This window comes from Brachyhypopomus gauderio, chromosome 10 (genome assembly GCF_052324685.1).
Source record: "Brachyhypopomus gauderio isolate BG-103 chromosome 10, BGAUD_0.2, whole genome shotgun sequence".
Lineage (NCBI taxonomy): Eukaryota > Metazoa > Chordata > Actinopteri > Gymnotiformes > Hypopomidae > Brachyhypopomus > Brachyhypopomus gauderio.
In genome coordinates, this window is record NC_135220.1 from 24,418,440 (window position 1) to 24,437,818 (window position 19,379).

General features: G+C 41.4%; 2 protein-coding genes across 3 annotated transcripts; one reads left to right on the forward strand and one right to left on the reverse strand.

Moving 5' to 3' along the window:
- Nucleotides 1–288: 288 nt before the first annotated feature.
- On the reverse strand, nt 289–8,529 carry slc71a2a (solute carrier family 71 member 2a). The gene is made up of 12 exons (XM_077020624.1): nt 8,223–8,529; nt 7,016–7,114; nt 6,836–6,898; nt 6,609–6,736; nt 6,336–6,450; nt 5,859–6,077; nt 5,641–5,754; nt 5,101–5,172; nt 4,112–4,224; nt 3,871–3,968; nt 3,626–3,780; nt 289–2,989 (listed from the first exon to the last, which is right to left on the reverse strand). The coding sequence occupies exons 1-12, from the start codon at nt 8,301–8,303 to the stop codon at nt 2,774–2,776; spliced, it is 1,473 nt and encodes a 490-aa protein (XP_076876739.1). The 5' UTR covers nt 8,304–8,529; the 3' UTR covers nt 289–2,773.
- Nucleotides 8,530–8,667: 138 nt separating this feature from the next.
- On the forward strand, nt 8,668–19,028 carry LOC143526048 (kelch domain-containing protein 3). Of its 2 annotated transcripts, XM_077020626.1 has the most exons (18): nt 8,668–9,413; nt 9,827–9,891; nt 9,996–10,034; nt 10,343–10,421; nt 10,510–10,598; nt 11,148–11,294; nt 11,486–11,537; nt 11,934–12,034; nt 12,228–12,313; nt 12,440–12,521; nt 12,610–12,695; nt 13,116–13,203; nt 13,290–13,338; nt 13,611–13,698; nt 17,146–17,246; nt 17,507–17,591; nt 17,799–17,903; nt 18,201–19,028. In XM_077020626.1, the coding sequence occupies exons 1-18, from the start codon at nt 9,352–9,354 to the stop codon at nt 18,303–18,305; spliced, it is 1,509 nt and encodes a 502-aa protein (XP_076876741.1). In that variant the 5' UTR covers nt 8,668–9,351; the 3' UTR covers nt 18,306–19,028. The 2 variants fall into 2 exon arrangements, with proteins under 2 accessions (XP_076876741.1, XP_076876740.1); XM_077020625.1 differs by lacking the exons at nt 8,668–9,413; nt 9,827–9,891 and adding an exon at nt 9,472–9,826 and having other exon boundaries at nt 9,992–10,034.
- Nucleotides 19,029–19,379: the final 351 nt, after the last annotated feature.

A 19,379-nucleotide genomic window follows, 5' to 3' on the forward strand; every position in this document is an offset into this window, starting at 1 on the left:
CAAGACATCAAGTAAAATATGTTAGTATTTGCAAACCACTTATTAAAAAAGCAAACCACTAAAAAAAAAAACACTATATTAAGGAAGTGTGGAATTGCAGATGTTGGTCGAAGAAAATGTCAGGGAATAAAGTATGCTACACCGAGGTGTGAAAATGACCGACGTGCGAGAAATATTTCAAGGAACACATCAATGGAAGCATAAAAAGGCCAGTTTAACGCCAACCAAAAAAAAGTAGCATCACAGTGCCCCCTAGTGTCAAACACTACAGATCACAGCATTACATCATACGCTTTCCTTAGCCTCTTTATTCAACGATAACTACTTAACATATTCCACCAAGACGTAACAATAAATATAGAAGTTGCTGTACATAAATCACACTATCAGCAGTAAGAGCTGTTCTATGTATGCAGTATTTACACTCCTTTTTAGGTATTTAAAAATGAACATGGTTTTCACTTTAGGCACATTTGTATATCCCCTCGAAAGATGAGAAGTGCAGATATCTTAACACAAATAGTCAAGCTGTATTAGACCAGAGCTGGTGAGATGAGCCATCTTTGCCAAACACACTCACGGAAAAAAAATAAATAATTCCCTCAGGTGGCCAACATTTCATAGTCTGTTCCAAAAATATAGCAGCTTCTAGCAACATTTAATATATTCAATTAATACTACTCAATACATGTACAATACTATACAATCTTGAAATACTTAATATTACCATCATTTTATATTACATGTCCATAATAACTGTTACAGGCTTTGCACTACAGATCATATATATACACATGCCCATAGAGCGGACCGTTGCTATAGAGACGGTCATCCAGAGCAGGCATTCTTCAGAAAACACTTGTGGGAGTTCAGTCACCGAGTGTTCTGCTCTGCCGTCCCGCGGTGGTCGAGACCACGTCGGGACACTTGTACCGTGAACGGCTCCCAGAGGAAATGAAGGGAGAACAGGTTTGTAAAAACGGCAAAGTCTGCCGGTTGGAGGACAGCCGTTTTGACACACGGAAGTTTGTAGGAATGCTGGCACCAGACGTACGTCAACGCTCGGGCTAAACCAAAAAAACAGGGGGGGGGGGGGGGGGGGGGGGGGCTTTCATTTACAGTACTGTCTCATAGTGGGTGTGGGCACTGGAAAAAACACACCACATACCTTCATGATATTCAGAGCGTAATCCAACACACAGCGAGCTCTCGGAAGAGGAATGACAAGTATAGGAATGCCATCATATTATATACCTTCATCCATACGGAAATCTTGTGAGAGAACCCCCAAAGGAAAAAACAAAACATTTGGCTGCAAAAACCTTAACTGGCAATTAAGACCATTATTTGTCTGGACACAAATAATACAGGAATCATAAGTAATAATATAATATAGTTTCTCTCAAAAATTCAACATTTCAAGGATTTATCCTGGGCAAGGAGGACACTATGGCTATAATCAGGAAATGTTAAATTCAGACATGAGAACAACAACCTCAGAGAAAAAGAGGTAGTGAAGCACATCAATGGAATATTTCTAGGGATGGACATTTAAAGCCTTGTTAATGAAACACACACACACACACACACACACACACACACACAACTATTCAAATCCCTTCAAAAGTATAAAAACAATGGCTTAAAAAAATATCTTAGTCTAAGCAACAACATGAAACTTTTGAACTGGACAGCTGCCCGGAGTGAGATAAGAATATAGCGTTAAACAGTTCTGTTATAAACTGGTTAAATGAACAGCGACTTGCAAGCTGAATCAAAAATGCCATAAAATTACCAGGACTACTGCATAGAAACTTGTTTCCATTAGCACTCAGTCCAACCAACAACCGACACTTGTGAGAAGCCTTTACCTTGCGTCAACACTTAACTGGCGTGCCGCTCACAGTAGCTATGTTAGGCTCAGTAATTCTATTAGCACCAATCGTCTGACCGGCAAAAATAGCATTGTAACATAACGTCGTATCTTGATGCTGAGGGGGCGTCAGCGATGATGTCGCTCATGCGCCTCTGACAGCATTCCAGAAAACGTCAACGAGCTATAAACAAACGTCCACAGTCGTTCCGTACACTGGATATGTAACGTTAAGGCTTGTCAACAGAAACGCTCCGGTAAATAAGACGGACATCTCATCACAGCATAATCTCTCACTCATCTTGGTAATCTCATGGTTCTTAATCCAAAATATAACAAATGCACATATAAACACCGGAGTTCTATTAAGAAGTGAAACAAATTTAAAAACACACACAACAGTGGTCTGAGCACTGATAGTGTCCACAGGAGCTACAAAATCTGAACTCAATCCACCTTACTGCACTTTGCCCATTGAACCTGGTTTAGTGTTGCAGTCGGTGATGAGAGCAACACTCTCAAACTCATGTCCCTGTTCAGCCAATCAGGGTTTCCACAAGCCCACCTGCACATTTTCCCTCCAATTCGTCTACAGCGCACCTGATTCCACTTGTCATCAAGCCCTTGATCAAAAGCATTTAGGTATGCTGTGGCAAAACAGAGTAAAAAAATGTCCCAGAGGGAGGTAGGGGAGACTTTGGTTGAAAACACTCAGGGTTGAAGCAAGAAACATCATATTAACAATAAAACAATATAAACAATGTAAAAAAAACATTAAAAATAAATAAATCCACAGGAAGGTTTGAGAGGGGTGGAAGTATTGTTCAGGATGGTGGAGGGGGGTGGGGGTGTACTGGTCACCCAGTTCGTCTTCTTAACACTCTCTGGGCCCTGGGGGAGTCACACGGTACTGTCCTCCAACAGAGGCTCAAAGTCCTCCTCGCTGCCCGGCAGTGGGGTGTTGACGTGAGCTCCAGCCAGGCCGTTGCTCAGTTTGCGTTCCTGGCACGCGCCAGCGGGCAGCGTCTGGTCCGCGGGGATGAAGAGGGCCACGATGAAGGCTGCCAGCACCGTGCATGCACCCAGCAAGAAGGGAGGACCCGGCACCACCACGCGCTGACGAGACATGGGACAGACAAGGGAAGGAGTTAGAAGATAGGTCACATGAGCATAGGCCACACCCACCCCACGGTTATTTGGTGCAGAGTTGCTATGTCCTGTCCTCAAGGCCCACGTGATGGTTACACGCTTTAGCTCAGTTCCCAATGCATTAGGCTAGAGCAAAATCATGGAGCTGTCTGATGGACCTGCAGGACTATATTGAAGAAAACTGATTCGGTAGACGTAAGCTGACTCTTAGTGCTAATTATAGCACACAGCATTAGATATGAAGTAGCTAATCTGAATTCTAAGCACGTCTTAAAAACGTCTCTCTTGATAAACAATTTTGCAGGCCTGCGTTACTGACTGGATAGCTTCAGCCATGAAAGGCGGGTACCACCATCACTCTAACACCAGAAAAGATTACATGGTATTTACTATCAATAACCCTATCACCCCAATTTTAAGCCAACATGTCTACAGAAATGGGTCAAAGACCCATGCTCCATAAATGTTTCAAAGAAGCTCAAAAAAAGCTAATGGGGCTAACTCTGCTAATAATAAATGAAAGCCTGTTACACGAATTCAAGGATTTACTTTTAAAACACTGGCTCAAGTATCCTCTATAAAGGGCACAGGCAAGCCACTAACCTCGTTGGGTATCTGAAGAGGGATAGCATAGTCGGCCTGGATCGGCGCGATTCCGCTCAGCTCGACATCGAAGAGAAAGAAGATGAAGCCGTAGAGAGCCGGACCCAGTCCGTTACAGAGGCCTCGGATCCCCGTGATCATTCCCTGCACCAGTCCTAAGAGAACGAAACGCCCAAGCTGGTCAGTATGAGCTGGTCAGCAGGCGCAACGTCCTGACCGGCGAAGCTAGCGCACTGCGGCCTCACCTTGCTGATCGGGGTCGGCACTGCGGGACACGAGTGCGCTGACCGCGGGGAAAGTGATGCTGGACATGGCGGCCACGGCCCCGGCCGCCCACATCATCCTGAAACGGCAGACAGAGACACGGGTCAAAACTAAACCCATGAATGCACGCCGCCACCATCTAACCCTCACTCACCCCGTCATGGGTGGGGTGAGGTGGGGGGGTCACCACAACGGCCCTGACGGACAGGGAGTGCAACTTACCAGGACTCGCTCCCAAGGCCATACCACGCCAGCTGGAGGATCTGGAACCCCAGCCCCAAAAGGACCGTGTTCTTATTGCCGATGGTCCTCATTAGCAGGGTTAGGAACAGTGTCTGTCAAGGTCAAGCACAAACCTTAGCATCAGTACACAACCCAAACATGTAGATCCTCACCATTTCAAGTCACATTATAAATACTTTCTATGTAGTTTGAGGCCCTGACTGCATAATAAGACAGCAGACAAACAACCACCTCATCTATTAGGCCGTTTCCATGCTGTGTTAAACTATCAAATGTTCTGTAACACTGAATCAAAAGGTCTGTACCATGCAGAAATCAAAGGAAATTTGCCATTTGTTCCACAGTCTACATCTTATGCCACTGAAAACTACATGCTGGAAAAAACATTGAATTATGTATACAATATCCTTGAACGCTAATATGTTCCACTGTGCTGTATGACGACTGAGAACGGGTGTGGAACTAGATGTATTCAGTGGAAATTCAAGAGGCTGATGGGGCCCTAGACAAAATTTCACAGGGTCCCCTCCGACCTGCATTCATTGCCATCAGCACTGCTGTAGTTATGAGTGTATGAGCCCTCGGGGGACCCTTGGTGGCCTGGGGCCCCAAGCAGTTGCCTGCCTTGCCTGACTGACCAGCAGCACCTCTGGATGATCACTCACACTCAAGTTTGATCATGTTTGTTTTCTTCTAACCATCAGTGTCCAAACGTGTTTACCATGTAGCGTCATTTGAACAAATTTCTGCCCATGTGCAGACACAAGCTAGTAGAAATGGCTTTGTCTGTCAAAAGTTTACTAGTTTAAAAAAGTTTACCAGTTATGTTCTCTGCGATCCTTTTCACAAGACACAACTCGGACACCACACCAGCTTATTAGAGGGTAGAATTCTCACCCAATGAGGCAGCACAAAATCCTTCCCATGTATGTCACACGATGCTGCAGAGAATTCTTTCAATTAACTACCTGAGCCAAGATGGAAAGGATCCCCACCACCCCGATGAACACAGCGATTGTAGTTGGTGAGAAGTTAATGACCTGTGAGGTGGAGAGAGAAAGAGAAGAAGAGCTGCATGTCGGCTCACAGGCGCAGCCAGAACTGCACCAAACGAGGTAGTTTTGACAATAATAGCCTAATGCTCAGCTAAATTGAGGCCAATGAGACCTAAGCTTTTAATGACACAGCCAACACTCCATGAGACATAGGTCATCTGTGCAAGAATTAATCATTGCTTGCCTACAACATGATTTTTTAATTATTTTGTTTTGCCTAGGTAAACGTACACAAAACAAGGTCCCATAATTGTTTCTGTTCCGCTATATATATTAATACATATTAAAAGAGGCTACGAGAACATTCTAACAAAGATACACACACACTACATGATGCGGTACATCTCTGTGGGTTGAGTTCTACTGTCTGTTTTAATAGAAGCACAGAGTTTCAGTTTGGTGAGAAGACCAATAATAAGCAAAGGTAACGAATGGGTGAGGTTTAAGACGCACCTGTCGCAAATAGAGGAAGAAGCTGGAGTACTGGCCTGCCTCCGGCAAGTAAGACAGGAACACCGTTATACAGATGAGCAGCACGGTGGTGTCCTTGCCCACTTTCCTCAAAGACTGCGACAAAATTACAGATCAATACGCTGCAATCTCCGGAGAAACAGACATGGAAGGTATCTTTACCGGAAAGTGGTTTTAGGAGATCACGCGCTTGTCCTTACAGCAAAAGGGTCCGCCTGCTCCCAGGAGATGGGGGCTCCCCACGTGTTTAGCCTCATCTTGTCTGGCAGGGACTCGGGGACGGCTAGCAGTATGAAGCAGATGTCAGCCAGGGCGACGAGCGTGGCCACCAGGACCACCAGATTGTCACCATAGTTGTCAGACAGGTACGCCCCGATTGCGGGGCTCGTTACCAAGCTCGCTGCAAAGGTGGCGGAGACCTAGAAAAAGAGCAGACAAGGGGTTAAAAAACAATGCACATACATACAGCCTCATCAAATAACCAATTAGAAAAGCCAATGATACTGAATACACACACACACACAAAAACACCCTGCTGAAAACTGTGCTTGATCAGGTCCAGCTAGACAGATCAGATCCTTCTTCTAAATGTCCAGGGACATGAATATCTAAAATACTGTCGATTGACCTTGCAATTAAATAGTCTACGTTTTAAAGAGCGACGAGTCGGTCCTTACGAGCCCATATGCTGTACTCCTCTCACGCTCCTCGGTAACGTCCGCCACGTATGCAAAGATGACGGAGAAAGTGACGGAGAAAGCCCCAGACACAGAAATCATGGCAAAGTACCACCTGTCAACATAACAAGGTTAATCATTAACTGTATAATAGACAGAGAAACATAGAGCCTCATTAAAAATATTAATAGAATATATAAATAAATAAACAGGTGAAAAGGAGGATGGAGAGTGGTAGAAAATGAGACGAGAGAGAGAGGGAGAGAAACATACCAAGGGCTGAGCCTCATCAAAGGGATGGGGGCACAGGTGAAGAACACTGTAACCAACAAGAAGGATCTCCTGCCCCAGACATCTGATAAAGCACCAATTAATGGAGCACTCATGAAAGACAGCAGGCCCTGGAGACACAAAACACATACATTCAGCCAAACTTGAGCAAACCGGGACTGAAAAGACAGCCGCCAAAAGGTAAAAGAAGTCGCACAATTCACACTCACCTTCACTCCCTGAATGAGGCCGTTCATCAGGAACGTGTGCTGAGGGAATGTTTCATGTAAAACCTAAAAAAAAGGGGGGGGGGGGGGGGGTGTTAACATCTTATCAGGAACGTGTGCTGGAGATCTGTAAACGACACTGTACTCAAATGAGAGAGAAGTGATGAGGCTGGTGAGACTTACAGTAAGCATTGGAGTGGTAAGCAGTCCCCAGGCAAAGAATTCAAGGAAGATGACAACAACTGCATGGTAGACACTGGGCTTTCCAATTCCTTGCTGCATCTAAAACATGGACACCAATTATGAAAAGTCATTGGTCATTTGCACTACTCTGTATGTGACTTTTGTTTGGAGACCAGGTGTTATGTCTAACAACTGACTACCCTAACATTTCTAACTGTCAAAGTAAAGGTACTGCAACGGCCCTGCTCAATGATTAAAAAAATGGTTCCGTACTAAAATGGTCAAGGCTCAGATACGTCAAAAGTAAAGAACGCAAGTGAAAATATTTCTTTGCATGCCGTTGGTGATATGACTGGAAGATACGATTACAACGAATACCTGCTGAGAAAAAAAAACGTAATGTCAACAGCACAACAGACAACTTGTTTAGCTACTATGTCACGGTGGGGTGTAGCTAGCCAAGTAGTAGCTCATCTTAACGTAGCTAACTAGTTACTGACGGCGCATTTAATGTCGATAAATAGGTTCAACCGAGTCAGTGATTTCATATATGTTTGTCCATGAGAAAATGCATCTCTCCACACGGCCGTGAGCTCATGGCTAACGCCGTGTTATGTAATACTGTTCCCCGCTAACAAGCTATTGCTAGCGTCACACAATCAAAACGCCCCGTACACTTTCGCAAATTGTCTTCTTTGGATGCTTTAAACAGACCACGTTTTATTGAGTATAACCCGGTGCATTATATGCAAATAAACCTTACAAGAGACAGGTTCCTACGGGCATATGCAAGCTTGCCATTCTGAGCAGTTTCAAAATGGTGACTGGAAAGGGCTGCTTAGCTAACAGCTAGCTAACAGCTAGCCAACAACTAGCCGGCCACGATATCTGTGGACTGATTAACCGTAAACATTCACGTAACTAAATGGTTATTCGCCATTGCGCATATCTGTACAGATATACAGAACAACTGTATATTTAGCTAGATGGCTATTATTTAAAATCTGTCCAGACTACGCATCATTTAGTCAGCTAGCGTTTCAAGTAGCTCAACTACGGCAATACTGAATGAATCGACGATGCAGCTAACAGGCCAGCCAGGTAGCTACCTTAACTAATTAACCCTGTCAGTATCAGTAACATTGGTTATATTCCATTATTACGGACCAATAGATTATATAAAAAGCTGTTAGCTGAATTATCTTACCGGATTGTCATCGTTCATCGTTATTCTCTTAACCAGCACGACACGGTTGGTCTGTTTCGGTTCTTTCCCCACCTGGGCCATCTCTTCACATCTTATGTGAGCTACATAAAACCCGTGCTGTGTGCATATCTTCGGTCCTGCCGCTCCTTCCAGGATGACTCTTTGTTTAGCCCAGACAGGCTAATTAAAAATACAAAATTCTGACCGCTTCGGTAAATCGTTTAGACAGAGGCTGTAAATCGAGAAGGATGAGGTAGCAACGGAGGTACAGTTTTTAATTCCGGCTTTTCCCCCCCCGGTAGACCGAATCGAGATGTTTTCAGTGGTGACAGCGCACCCGTGCGACTGCAGCACACGACAGGCTGTTGAACGGCTGCGTGGGAGGTTTGTGAAGCGAATGGCTTCAGCTGATCTAGGTTCAACATGTTCTGTTTCCCATTCTACCATTCTCAAATTTCTCAATATAGAACAAGAAACATTAGCTACTTTTTATTTTGTTTTTTTTTCATATCAAAGTAGGGTTACTCCATGTAAATGCCTGAAACTGTGTTGATGAACGGATAATTACATCTTGTTTGCATAAGTAAATATGTAACATAAACAGCCCCCAAAACAAGATATATATTGATTGATTATATTTGTAATTTACAAATATATTATACTTTATTATATAATACCCTCTTATTATACTTTAGTGTACTTCAGATGACGTTGGCAGACTGGAAAATATCTGCATCTAGCATCTGTGATCAGGATTATTGTTATATATCTGGTTCATCATGCAAGTTCATCAAGCATGTGAATTTGATTCTGATACATTGAATGATTATGAGGTAATCCTTGCTAGATCAAACCAAACAGTTGTGTAGAAGAACTTGTTCCACTGAATAGACCTGTTTGTGAGGTGACCGGAAGTTTACCATGTTTACCACTATCACTGGGCAACGGGTCTTCTCATTTTACAAACACACAAGTGATCTGTAAACAAATATATTCCTGTGAGACACCGGGACGTCTATGACATGGTCCATTCTTGTTTAACTTTGTACTATTGAGACTACATTTTTAAAAAGAGCACAGTGAGCAAAAAAGGAAATAAAGTTTAAAAGTATTGTCTTAATACTCAAAAATGGCACTAGCAAGTGGACATTGGGTTGAAAAGGAAATTGACGGAGTGCCACCCAGCCCAAGGTGAGAGAATATCTTTAAATGACAGGGTTTGTTTTTTTTTTTTTTTTTTGTGGGGAAAAGTCTTATTTCTTTGAATTTTTTTCTGTATTATGTCCATTTTTACAGATTACAGTAACCTATGTCATGATGTCTGAGAAACCATACAAGCTATAAGTAATTTCTAGACTTCTGAACAGACTACTGACATGTAGTATGCACTATGTTGGTGGGTGTAATCTTGTTAGCCATATTATCCTCACAGTTTCTGATCAAAGACATAAGGTTTGGCCACCAAGGTGCTTTGGGTGACAGATTTCATTTGGGGTATAAAATGCATCAACAGGAGGTTACTCTCGTCCAAGAGCTGATCACCTCTTGCTTCAGCGGCACTAAACACAACTGCGCATTTAACATGATTCCATGTTTACATCCAGGTATGGTCATGCAACTGCAACGGCAGGAAACATTGCTTTCTTGTTTGGAGGAGTGTCTGAGGCATGTAAAAATATTACTAAATAATAGGTTGAACACATTTTAACGTATAATCATAACTATATCATGTAATATTGGTAAATTATATTTATTTCTATTTTCTTCAGGTAGTCCAGCCTATATATCTGAACGATTTTTACATGATTACAGGTAAACATTTGTGAATGAGCTTATCTGACTGACCTTGCAACTGCAGTTTCTTGCTTCAGTCACTTGTTATTCAATAAACAGCTTTCTTTAAGTGTAAGCCAACAGAATAAATGGTGCACCTAATAAAAGCTGAATTTAGCAGTCTGAGCGAGTGCTTGTGCCGACCAGATTAGTAGAGCATGTGACAGGCAGAGACCTGGACCAGATGCAACTGATAATTCCATTTAGACATTATATAAATGTGGAGAAAAAAATAATACATTTGATTAGTTATTAATCTAGCCTTTTGCTTTCTTTTTTTTCAAAAGTTACTCCTACTCGAATATCCTGGGAGATGATGCCTCAGAATGGAGATGTACCCACAGCACGAGAGGGGCATACATTGTGGTAAACATACAAACAAACAAAAAATGCGATCACACATGCCTTACTTGTGACAATGTTACAACTTAAGCTTGTTGTTTCTTCTTCACAGTGTTGTCAAAGGAAAATTGTATTTGTTTGGAGGTTCCAGCCATCCTCAGGCAGAAGAATGTCTCCCAGGGGTTTACTGTTTTGACATTGGTGAGCAGCTTTGTGTCTTGACAGTGCTAACAGAAACAGGGTCCTGTAACACAGCTGGATCCCACGCACTGAGGTAGGACTTCTGCTAAAAGACCTATTCTGTGGAGCTCATACATAAAACTACTGGGTTACCAATGTGTTGTAGCTAACATGCCTTCGTTGCGATGTGTCTATGAAGGTTTTGGTCATCCACTGAGTTGTCCAGTACGAGTAACATATCAATTGTTAAAATGATACAATTTTCATCTAAGACTAGAGGTGTAAATTAGTATGTAAATTAGTGTGTAAATTATGTGTCTTTTTAACTGAACCTCTTTGTTCGTTCCAGTTTTGTTATATTCATGATTATATATTCAGCACCTTTCTGAAAGAGAAACCATAGATGCAAAGTGAAATTTCTTTGTATCACTCTGAACTGATTGTTTTTTGTTGATGATGACATTTTATTTAGACAAACAATACTTTAGTCATATATATCTGGACTGTAGGCATTACAATTATCTTACTGTTTACATGTATTAATTATTATAATACTGGGCCTTCTGATAGTGACACTGAGATGGGAACAGCTGAAGACTGGTGGAATACCATTGAAGACTCTGAGACACAGCTCAGCAAACTTAGGGGACAATATATATGTGTATGGAGGAATTATGGATGGAAGACCTACAGATAATCTCATGATGTTCAACACAGGTCAGTAAAATTGACAACTGAGGTGCAGGGGTAGGCTACACAGGTTGATATGAATTCAAGTTGTATATAAACTCTGAACCCAATGCTTTATATCTCATGTCATAGTATGGTATACAACAGTATACAGTATTAATTCTTTGGGAATTTAGAGTTGACAAAGTTCTTGAGTCCAAATGTTTTTCCTTTTGTAGTGTCAATGATTTGGACACCTCTGAAGGCAACTGGAACCCTCCCCTCTGCAAGGTAAAATCCTAACATCTGCAGATATGGTTCTCACAGTTCAGGTTTTGAGCCAAACTGTTAAAAGTGCTTCTGTTAAAGGTAATCTGCAACTACTGAGTTTGTTTCTGTACCTTTTAATTAACATTAGATTTATTAGATAGTTTGCAGTGCAAAGTCCAACACTAGACACACTGGGTAATCAATTCATTGATGCAGTGTTTGCAAGCTGTTGTCATGACGCCTTGGCAGCAAATATCGTTTGCTTAGTGACCTCATGTGAAAATGTAACCAGGGACCATCCATTTTCCATTCTGCCTTTTTTCCCTGACTTTGGCTCAGGATTGGTGAAGGACTCTCTCACTGTACTTTACAGTGGTTCCCTTCCATGTAACTGTACATTGAACATCCCTTTTGTAGATATAACCACACATCTGCTGTCATCAATGAGCAGATCTTCTTGTTTGGTGGATGTGGAGAGGATGGGTCCTACGAACAAGATGTTCACATTCTAACTACAGGTGAAATATGAAAAGTAGAAGATGCACAGACTTAAGACTTAAGAATCTAAATTAAAGTGTAGGTCGAGGGATTTAGTAGAGCAAATAGATCACCAATTATGTCCATATCAACAAACAATGGCTATTTATTCAGTTCTAAATCAAATGTTTCCTTAATCTATGTACTTAATCTATGCACTGTGCTCTTCTTTAGATACCTTGAAGTGGCATAAATGTGATGTTAAGGGTGAACGGCCTTTCTCCTGTGCCGGTCAGTCTTTTACAGCTCACCATGACAAGGTCTGGAATCCGGTCCATTCCACTGTAGTAAATTAGGCTTACATCAGGCCTGTGAACTTCCTTCTCATTTGCCCTTTATAGCTGAAGTTAGTGAGACAGCAAACATCTGCTCTTTGTTCAACATAGGATATTTACTTGTTTGGAGGGAGAGTCACTGGCGCTGATGGAGCTGTCTCTTCAACCAATGAAATTCACAAGCTAAGCATTGGTAAAGCTCTGGGGATTTGTTGGGTGTAGTGTCATCTTAGCAGTTGCCAAAAATTATTTCTTTGGTCCCCCATATCTGTTTTCCTCAGCAAAGATGAAATGGAAGGTACCCTTGTATGTGGGGATTCCCCCAGCTAGACGTTATGGTCACACAGCGTTTATTCTTCACAGTCATGTAAGTGTTTTCACATGTGTTTTAGTGTGCTCTGCGAAGCTCATTTTAAACTCAGGCCAGTGTCACTTGGCCCTTACACCACCCAGAACGTCAGAGTCCGTAGGTGTTAATTCCAATTCGGCAGAACAAAACCTGATTTAACTTAATGAGTGCACCCCTTTGGAAAAAGACAGGAACCTAATTAGGCTCCATTGTACAGGGCTGAAACCATGGATGTAATTTTGATTTCAAAAGTGGGGGGGACATGGATTCGTCACTATTTAAATATTTGGTTTTAACTGTAAAAACTGGGGGGGACCAAAACCGGCTTTTTGAAAAAAGTCCCCCCCCAAAATTACGTCACTGGCTGAAACGAATAGCCACCAGGCTTGGCAGTCAGAGGACACCTCTGAATACAGCTGGTTTATTTCTCTTTTATAGATGTATGTGTTTGGAGGGAGAAATGATGAACAAGAATTCAACGACTTGAAGATAATGAAATTAATCAACCCGTCAGAGAGACAACCAGGTAAGAGGCTTTTGGTATTCTTTTCCCACTAACCAAAGAAATATCTGGCAACATTACTGATTTCTTCATCCACATTAATTATATAGTCATGAAGGAGATTCTGTCTGAATTTGGGCTTCAGGGTGTCAGCAACAGGTAGGTACCTTTTAAAATTCAAACCGTACAATTCAAACAGCTGTGGTTTACATGTAGATTGATGCTATTGATGTATCTGTGATATATTGGTTACAGACTTTTAATGACATCATGGTAGTCATTGGAAGTAGCATGATGTCATGAACTGGAACCGAACCCATGCCTCTTCTCTTTTATGCAAAAATGATCAGATCTAGTTTCATTCTCAGTTTCATGTGAGAAACTGTTATTTCTGTTATTTAAATTGATTACATGTGTGTGCATTTGTTCAGCTTTGTGCCAACAAAGGTTCCCAACATGAAGTATGAGCTGAGTGAGACTCCATTATCTATGAAGATTGAGAAAGCAGAGTCAACACAGGTGACTTCAGCTGTATATATATGTATATATATATATATATATATATATATATATATATATATATGAAAAAAACAAACATGCAAGTGAAAGAATCTGAGCTGCTTCAACAGGGGCCAAATTGTGATGGCTAGCCGCCTGGGTCAGAGCAACTCTAGAACAACAGGTGGGGTGTTCTCGATTTGTACCACTTAGTACCTATTGGAAAGTGGTCCAAGGACGGACAAGTTGTGAACTGGCAACAGGGTCAGTCACATGGAGGTGGTCACATGTGGACCAAAGGCTAGCCCATTTGGTCCGATCACACACAAGAAGCTACTGTAGCACAAATTACAGAAAAAGTTCACACTGGTATGAAAAAAAGGTGTCGGAACTCACAGTGCATCATGCCCTGCTGCGTATGGGGCTGCGTGGCTGCAGACTGGTCTGGAGAGTGTCTGTGCAGACCTGTGTCCAGTTCCAAGAGAGACTAAAGTGGGTGCACAAATGTCAGAAATGGACCAATAGAACAATGGAAGAGGGTGACCTGGTGCGATGAATCACAGGTTGTTTTACAGTCGGGTGTGTGTGTGGTATTGTTTACCTGGGGAAGAGATGACACCAGGACGCACTATTGGAAGAAGACAAGCCATCGGAAATAGTTCTGCTGGGAATGTTCTCTTACAAGACCGTGGATCCTGGCATGCATGTAGATGTTGCTTTTGATACATACACCTACCTAAGTATTTTACAGACTAAGTACACCCATATATATATATATACAGTTGTGCTCAAAAGTTTACATACCCTGGCACAATTTTTGCTTTCTTGGCCTTTTCTCAGAGAATATTAATGATAACACACAAACCTTTTTTCCACTCATGGTTAGTGGTTGGGTGAAGCCATTTATTGTCCAACCACTGTGTTTTCGGTTTTTAAATTATAATGACAACCAAACACATCCAAATGACCCTGATCAAAAGTTTACATACCCCAGTTCTTAATACCGTGTATTGCCCCCTCTAACATCAATGACAGCTTGAAGTCTTTTGTGGTAGTTGTGGATGAGGCTCTTTACTCTGCCCATTCTTCTTGGCAAAAAGCCTCCAGTTCCTGTAAATTCCTGGGCTGTCTTGCATGAACTGCATGCTTGAGATCTCCCCAGAGTGACTCAATGATGTTGAGGTCAGGAGACTGAGATGGCCACTCCAGAACCTTCACTTTGTTCTGCTGTAGCCAATGACACGTCGACTTGACCTTGTGTTTTGGATGGTTGTCATGTTGGAAAGTCCAAGTGCGTCCCATGCGCAGCTTCCGGGCTGATGAATGCAAATTTGCTTCCAGTATTTGCTGATAACGTGCTGCATTCATCTTTCCTTGAACTTTGACCAAGTTTCCTGTGCCTTTGTAGCTCACATCCCCATAACATCAGCGATCCACCTCCATACTTTACAGTAGGAATGGTGTTCCTTTCATCATAAGCCTTGTTGACACCTCTCCAAATGTAACGTTTATGGTTGTGGCCAAAAAGTTCAATTTTGGTCTCATCACTCCAAATTACATTGTTCCAGAAGTTTTGGGGCTTGTCTCTGTGTTGTTTGGCGTATTGTAGACGAGACACTTTGTGGAATTTGCGCAGTAATGGCTTTCTTCTGGCCACTCGACCATGCAGACCATTTTTCTTCAGGTGCCTCCTTACTGTGCATCTTGAAACAGCCACACCGCTAGTTTTCAGAGAGTCCTGGATTTCAGCGGATGTTATTTGTGGGTTTTTCTTTGCATTCCGATCAATTTTCCTGGCAGTTGTGGTTGAAATTTTTGTTGGTCTACCTGACCGTGGTTTGGTTTTTACAGAGCCCCTGATTTTCCATTTGTTTATCACAGTTTGAACACTGCTGACTGGCATTATCAATTCCTTGGATATCTTTTTGTATCCCTTTCCTATTTTATACAGTTCAGCTACCTTTTCCCGTAGATCCATTGACAATTCTTTTGCTTTCCCCATGACTCACAATCCAGAAACGTCAGTGGCTGGATGAAAGATGCAAGAGTCTGTCTGGATCCCAGAAACTCACTCAGCTTTTATGCACACACACTGATTACAAGCAAACAGGTCACAGGTGAGGATATTACCTTTAGTAGCCATTCAAACCCATTTGTGTCACCCAGCCCCGTCGACAGGGGGGGACAACCGGGTCTGTTGTCCCGGGCCCTAGGGCCAGGGGGGCCCATCAAAGAGCCCAGCAATTTATTTTTTATTTAAAGTCTATAATTTTTAAATAATCTTGAAATCTTTCATTAATATAAAATTATGTACTCATAATAAGCTCAATGGTTCAAATATATATGTTTTTTACCTATCTGCATATTTTCTATTAAGTGCATACACCCCCGCCTCCCACTGGAAAATGGTTTGATCCAGCACCGACTGTAGCCGGCCGGTATCGGCCCAACAGCGGGAAATACAGTGGTGGATAGTTAAAGTAAATACAGAAATCTGGAGCGCAGAAAAGAAAGGAAAAACATTTACCTGACGAATTTTAAAGTTGCATTGTGTTCCAGGTTTTAAAAGTGCTGGAATTTAGGGTAAAGTACTTGAAAATGCTTGAAATTGTAACTACTTCGTTTCACAACAAATAGCTGTCTGACTGAACAGTTCTCGTGAAGACGTTAAGATTGGGCGTTTTGAAAATAAACAACCATTAAATAATGTGATAAAAAGCCAATTATTTCGAATCATTTCGAGTATATGTATAAATATTTAACAAGTTTAACGTGGTGGAAAATATTGAAATGGACCTTTAAAGTGACGTACACGTGCTTTAACTCCACATTATAAAGGTGTATGAACCCTACAAATATGACTTTGTTCAGTGCTGAAGCGCGGCGCGCGCGAAGTTACAAAATTCGAGAGGTGCACGACCTCGCGAAATGACAGCGCGCGAGGCTCTCGCGCACGGGCGGAGCCACTGCGATTACGTCATTTTCGCGCTGGGGGGGGGGGGGGGGGGTACATGAATCTTTCTTGTCCCGGGCCCCAGCAAGACTGTCAACGGGCCTGGTGTCACCTTCTGTGCATGTTATCAGGCCAAAATCACCAGGGTATGTAAACTTTTGATCAGGGTCATTTGGATGTGTTTGGTTGTCATTATAATTAAAAAAGAGAAAACACAGTGGTTGGACAATAAATGGCTTCACCCAACTACTAACCATGAGTGGAAAAAAGGTTTGTGTGTTATCATTAATATTCTCTGAGAAAAGGCCAAGAAAACAAAAATTCTGCCGGGGTATGTAAACTTTTGAGCACAACTGTGTATATATATATATATATTTGTACAAAACGTAATAACTTAATAAATAAATAATAAAACTTAATAAGAGCTTAATGTTTACTTAATGTTTGTTTGGGGGGTGTTCACATCATGAAGACAAAGAGAGCATATTTTAAAACCAGTTCTTTGCATTGTTTAGACCACAGCTTTTCGGGATTTCTCCATGATTCGTGATGAGGCCATGAACATGATCCAGAAAGCTTTTGCAATTTTAGACGAGGAATTCCAAAAACTAGACAGGTACCGAATCGTGTACAAATAGACTGGATGCTTGACGAACTCCATGAGTATGAACTCAATGACTGAATATATGAGTCAGCATTTGGTGAGGAGAAGTTTGAGAAATTGAAAATTTTCTTCTAAGGTTTTCTGTGTACCAAAATACCAGTGAGAAAATATTTATCATCTTGCAGCAGATTCTGCAAATAAACCTAATCTCTTTTTTTTTTGCAAATTAAACTCTTTTTGTTTGGGTTTGTAATTTGTCTCTCTGTAAATAGGGAAAGGTTAGAGCTATCACAAGCAAAAGAAGCACTACAATGTGAAAGAGAGACGTACAATGAATTTCACCAAAGGCAGACACAGGTGTGTTGAATTCAAGTGTATATCTGTGTAACTGCATAATTAAAACAACTTTTCTTATAATTATCTTAAACAAATGTTTTCATTTGATTGGCTTTTTTTTCCTCAAAACGTAAATTTTACATTCTAGATATTTGGTATTTTGTCTATGACATCTTCTCTTTGAGGCGATGGATAAAGGAAGTTGGGCTTGTGGTTCTTGTTGAACAGGAACTTCAGGAAATGTTGGTGAGGCACAAAGTTCAGAACGAGGCCTGGTTACGGGCTCGAGCCGAGGAGAATGACAAGGAGCGGAAGGAGCTGTGTAAACTCAGGGTGTGTGACCACAAACAGCTACTCAGTGCTCACTGCAGCCATGTTTTACAGGAGGGTTACTATTTATATGTGGTAACATCTGACTAGGCAGAGACAAGTTTCAGCCCCAGTAATTATTCCACACTATGTGTGGTTGAACCTCATACTTAACTAATTATCAACCATTTGTCAACAAAAGAAGAAGAAGAATCGCGATAACAAAAATGGTGCAATGTACTGGTTCAAAGCAGTGTTAGCTGGTCTAATATAGCACGCCATAGACTGGTGCCTGTGATCAGTGGTGAATGTTCTGTCCAGGAGGAAGTGCTTCATGAGCAGGAGAAGCTGAAGGAAGAGCAGAGCAGCATCCAAAAACGCAGTGAGCACCTCCTGTCCATTATGCAGCAGTTCAAAGGCATGTGAAGACACTGTCTCCATGGCAACCGGAGGAGGAGAGGGGCTGAGTTTTGTTTTGCGTTGCACTTCTTCACTGCCGTTTCTGTGTGTTGGTGTGTTTAGTTCACATTCTGTATTTTAATCACTGTAAACATGCATGCATAGGTGGTATATTTGCATAATTGCTGTTAGTTTTGTAGAACAGTAAAATGATGGCCTTATGTAACTAAAGGTGGTCTGACAGTTTGTGTGTTTTGTACAATGTACTATTGTGAAAACTACCCCAGATGTTTAAACCTCAAACCCCCCCCCAACCCTGTAAAAAACAAAAACAAACAAAACACAAGCAAGTGAACATTACTTTTCATTCATTCTACTGAAATCAGATTAATGTACATCATTTATTATTACTAATTATTTAATTAATTATTTAGTTTTCCTTTAATTATAATTATATAGTCTTCAATACTAACATTTTGACCTTTGATCAGATCTTTTTATATAGGCACAATAAAAAAATGTACCTGCTAATAAATATATTTGGAAAAATATTAATAAATGGTAGTAGAAAAATCCATTATGACAGTTTATTATAACCTTCAGAAGTCATTTTGCTAAGCATTACAAAGTGGAAGATAAACCTTGTTACATGAAATTAAAACCGAGGTACTTCTGTCAATGAGCATGTTGTTGTTTTTGTTTGCGTGGTTTTCTTGTTGTTGCTTTGTGTTGTCCAAGCTGGATGCAAGGTCCTATTACTAGTACGAGAACCCATTTAAAATGTCTCGAGTTATCTCCTGTAACATTTTATACTCACTACGAAATTGCTACAAAATGAGAATTTGCAGTGAAAACAGCGTTCTGTCTTTATTCTGATAGCTGTCGGAGTCTGGATATACACCAAAATACATTCCCCAAGTTTTACCAAAGGAATTACCTATATTTCGTAAACTGCAGTATTACAGTATGTACGATGTGCTATTCAGTTATATATTATTTATTCCATGGATTATTTACTTATTTGTTTATTTATGTAAACGGTATAATGTGCTACTGCATGATTTAACTGAAATCAGACAATAAGGGTTTTTAGGGGGCGCA

Bases quoted from the DNA above. Each gene is read 5' to 3' on its own strand.
- slc71a2a (XM_077020624.1), bottom strand. From the start codon at position 8,303: ATGGCCCAGGTGGGGAAAGAACCGAAACAGACCAACCGTGTCGTGCTG. The intron at 6,078-6,335 runs GTAAGGACCGAC...CTCTTTTTCTAG, and splicing joins GGAGTACAGCATATGGGCTC to GTCTCCGCCACCTTTGCAGC. The intron at 4,225-5,100 runs GTAGTTAATTGA...TGACCTTGACAG, and splicing joins TCCTTTCCATCTTGGCTCAG to ACACTGTTCCTAACCCTGCT.
- LOC143526048 (XM_077020626.1), top strand. From the start codon at position 9,352: ATGGCACTAGCAAGTGGACATTGGGTTGAAAAGGAAATTGACGGAGTG. The intron at 13,204-13,289 runs GTAAGAGGCTTT...TTAATTATATAG, and splicing joins CCCGTCAGAGAGACAACCAG to TCATGAAGGAGATTCTGTCT. The intron at 17,592-17,798 runs GTGTGTTGAATT...CTTGTTGAACAG, and splicing joins TTCACCAAAGGCAGACACAG to GAACTTCAGGAAATGTTGGT.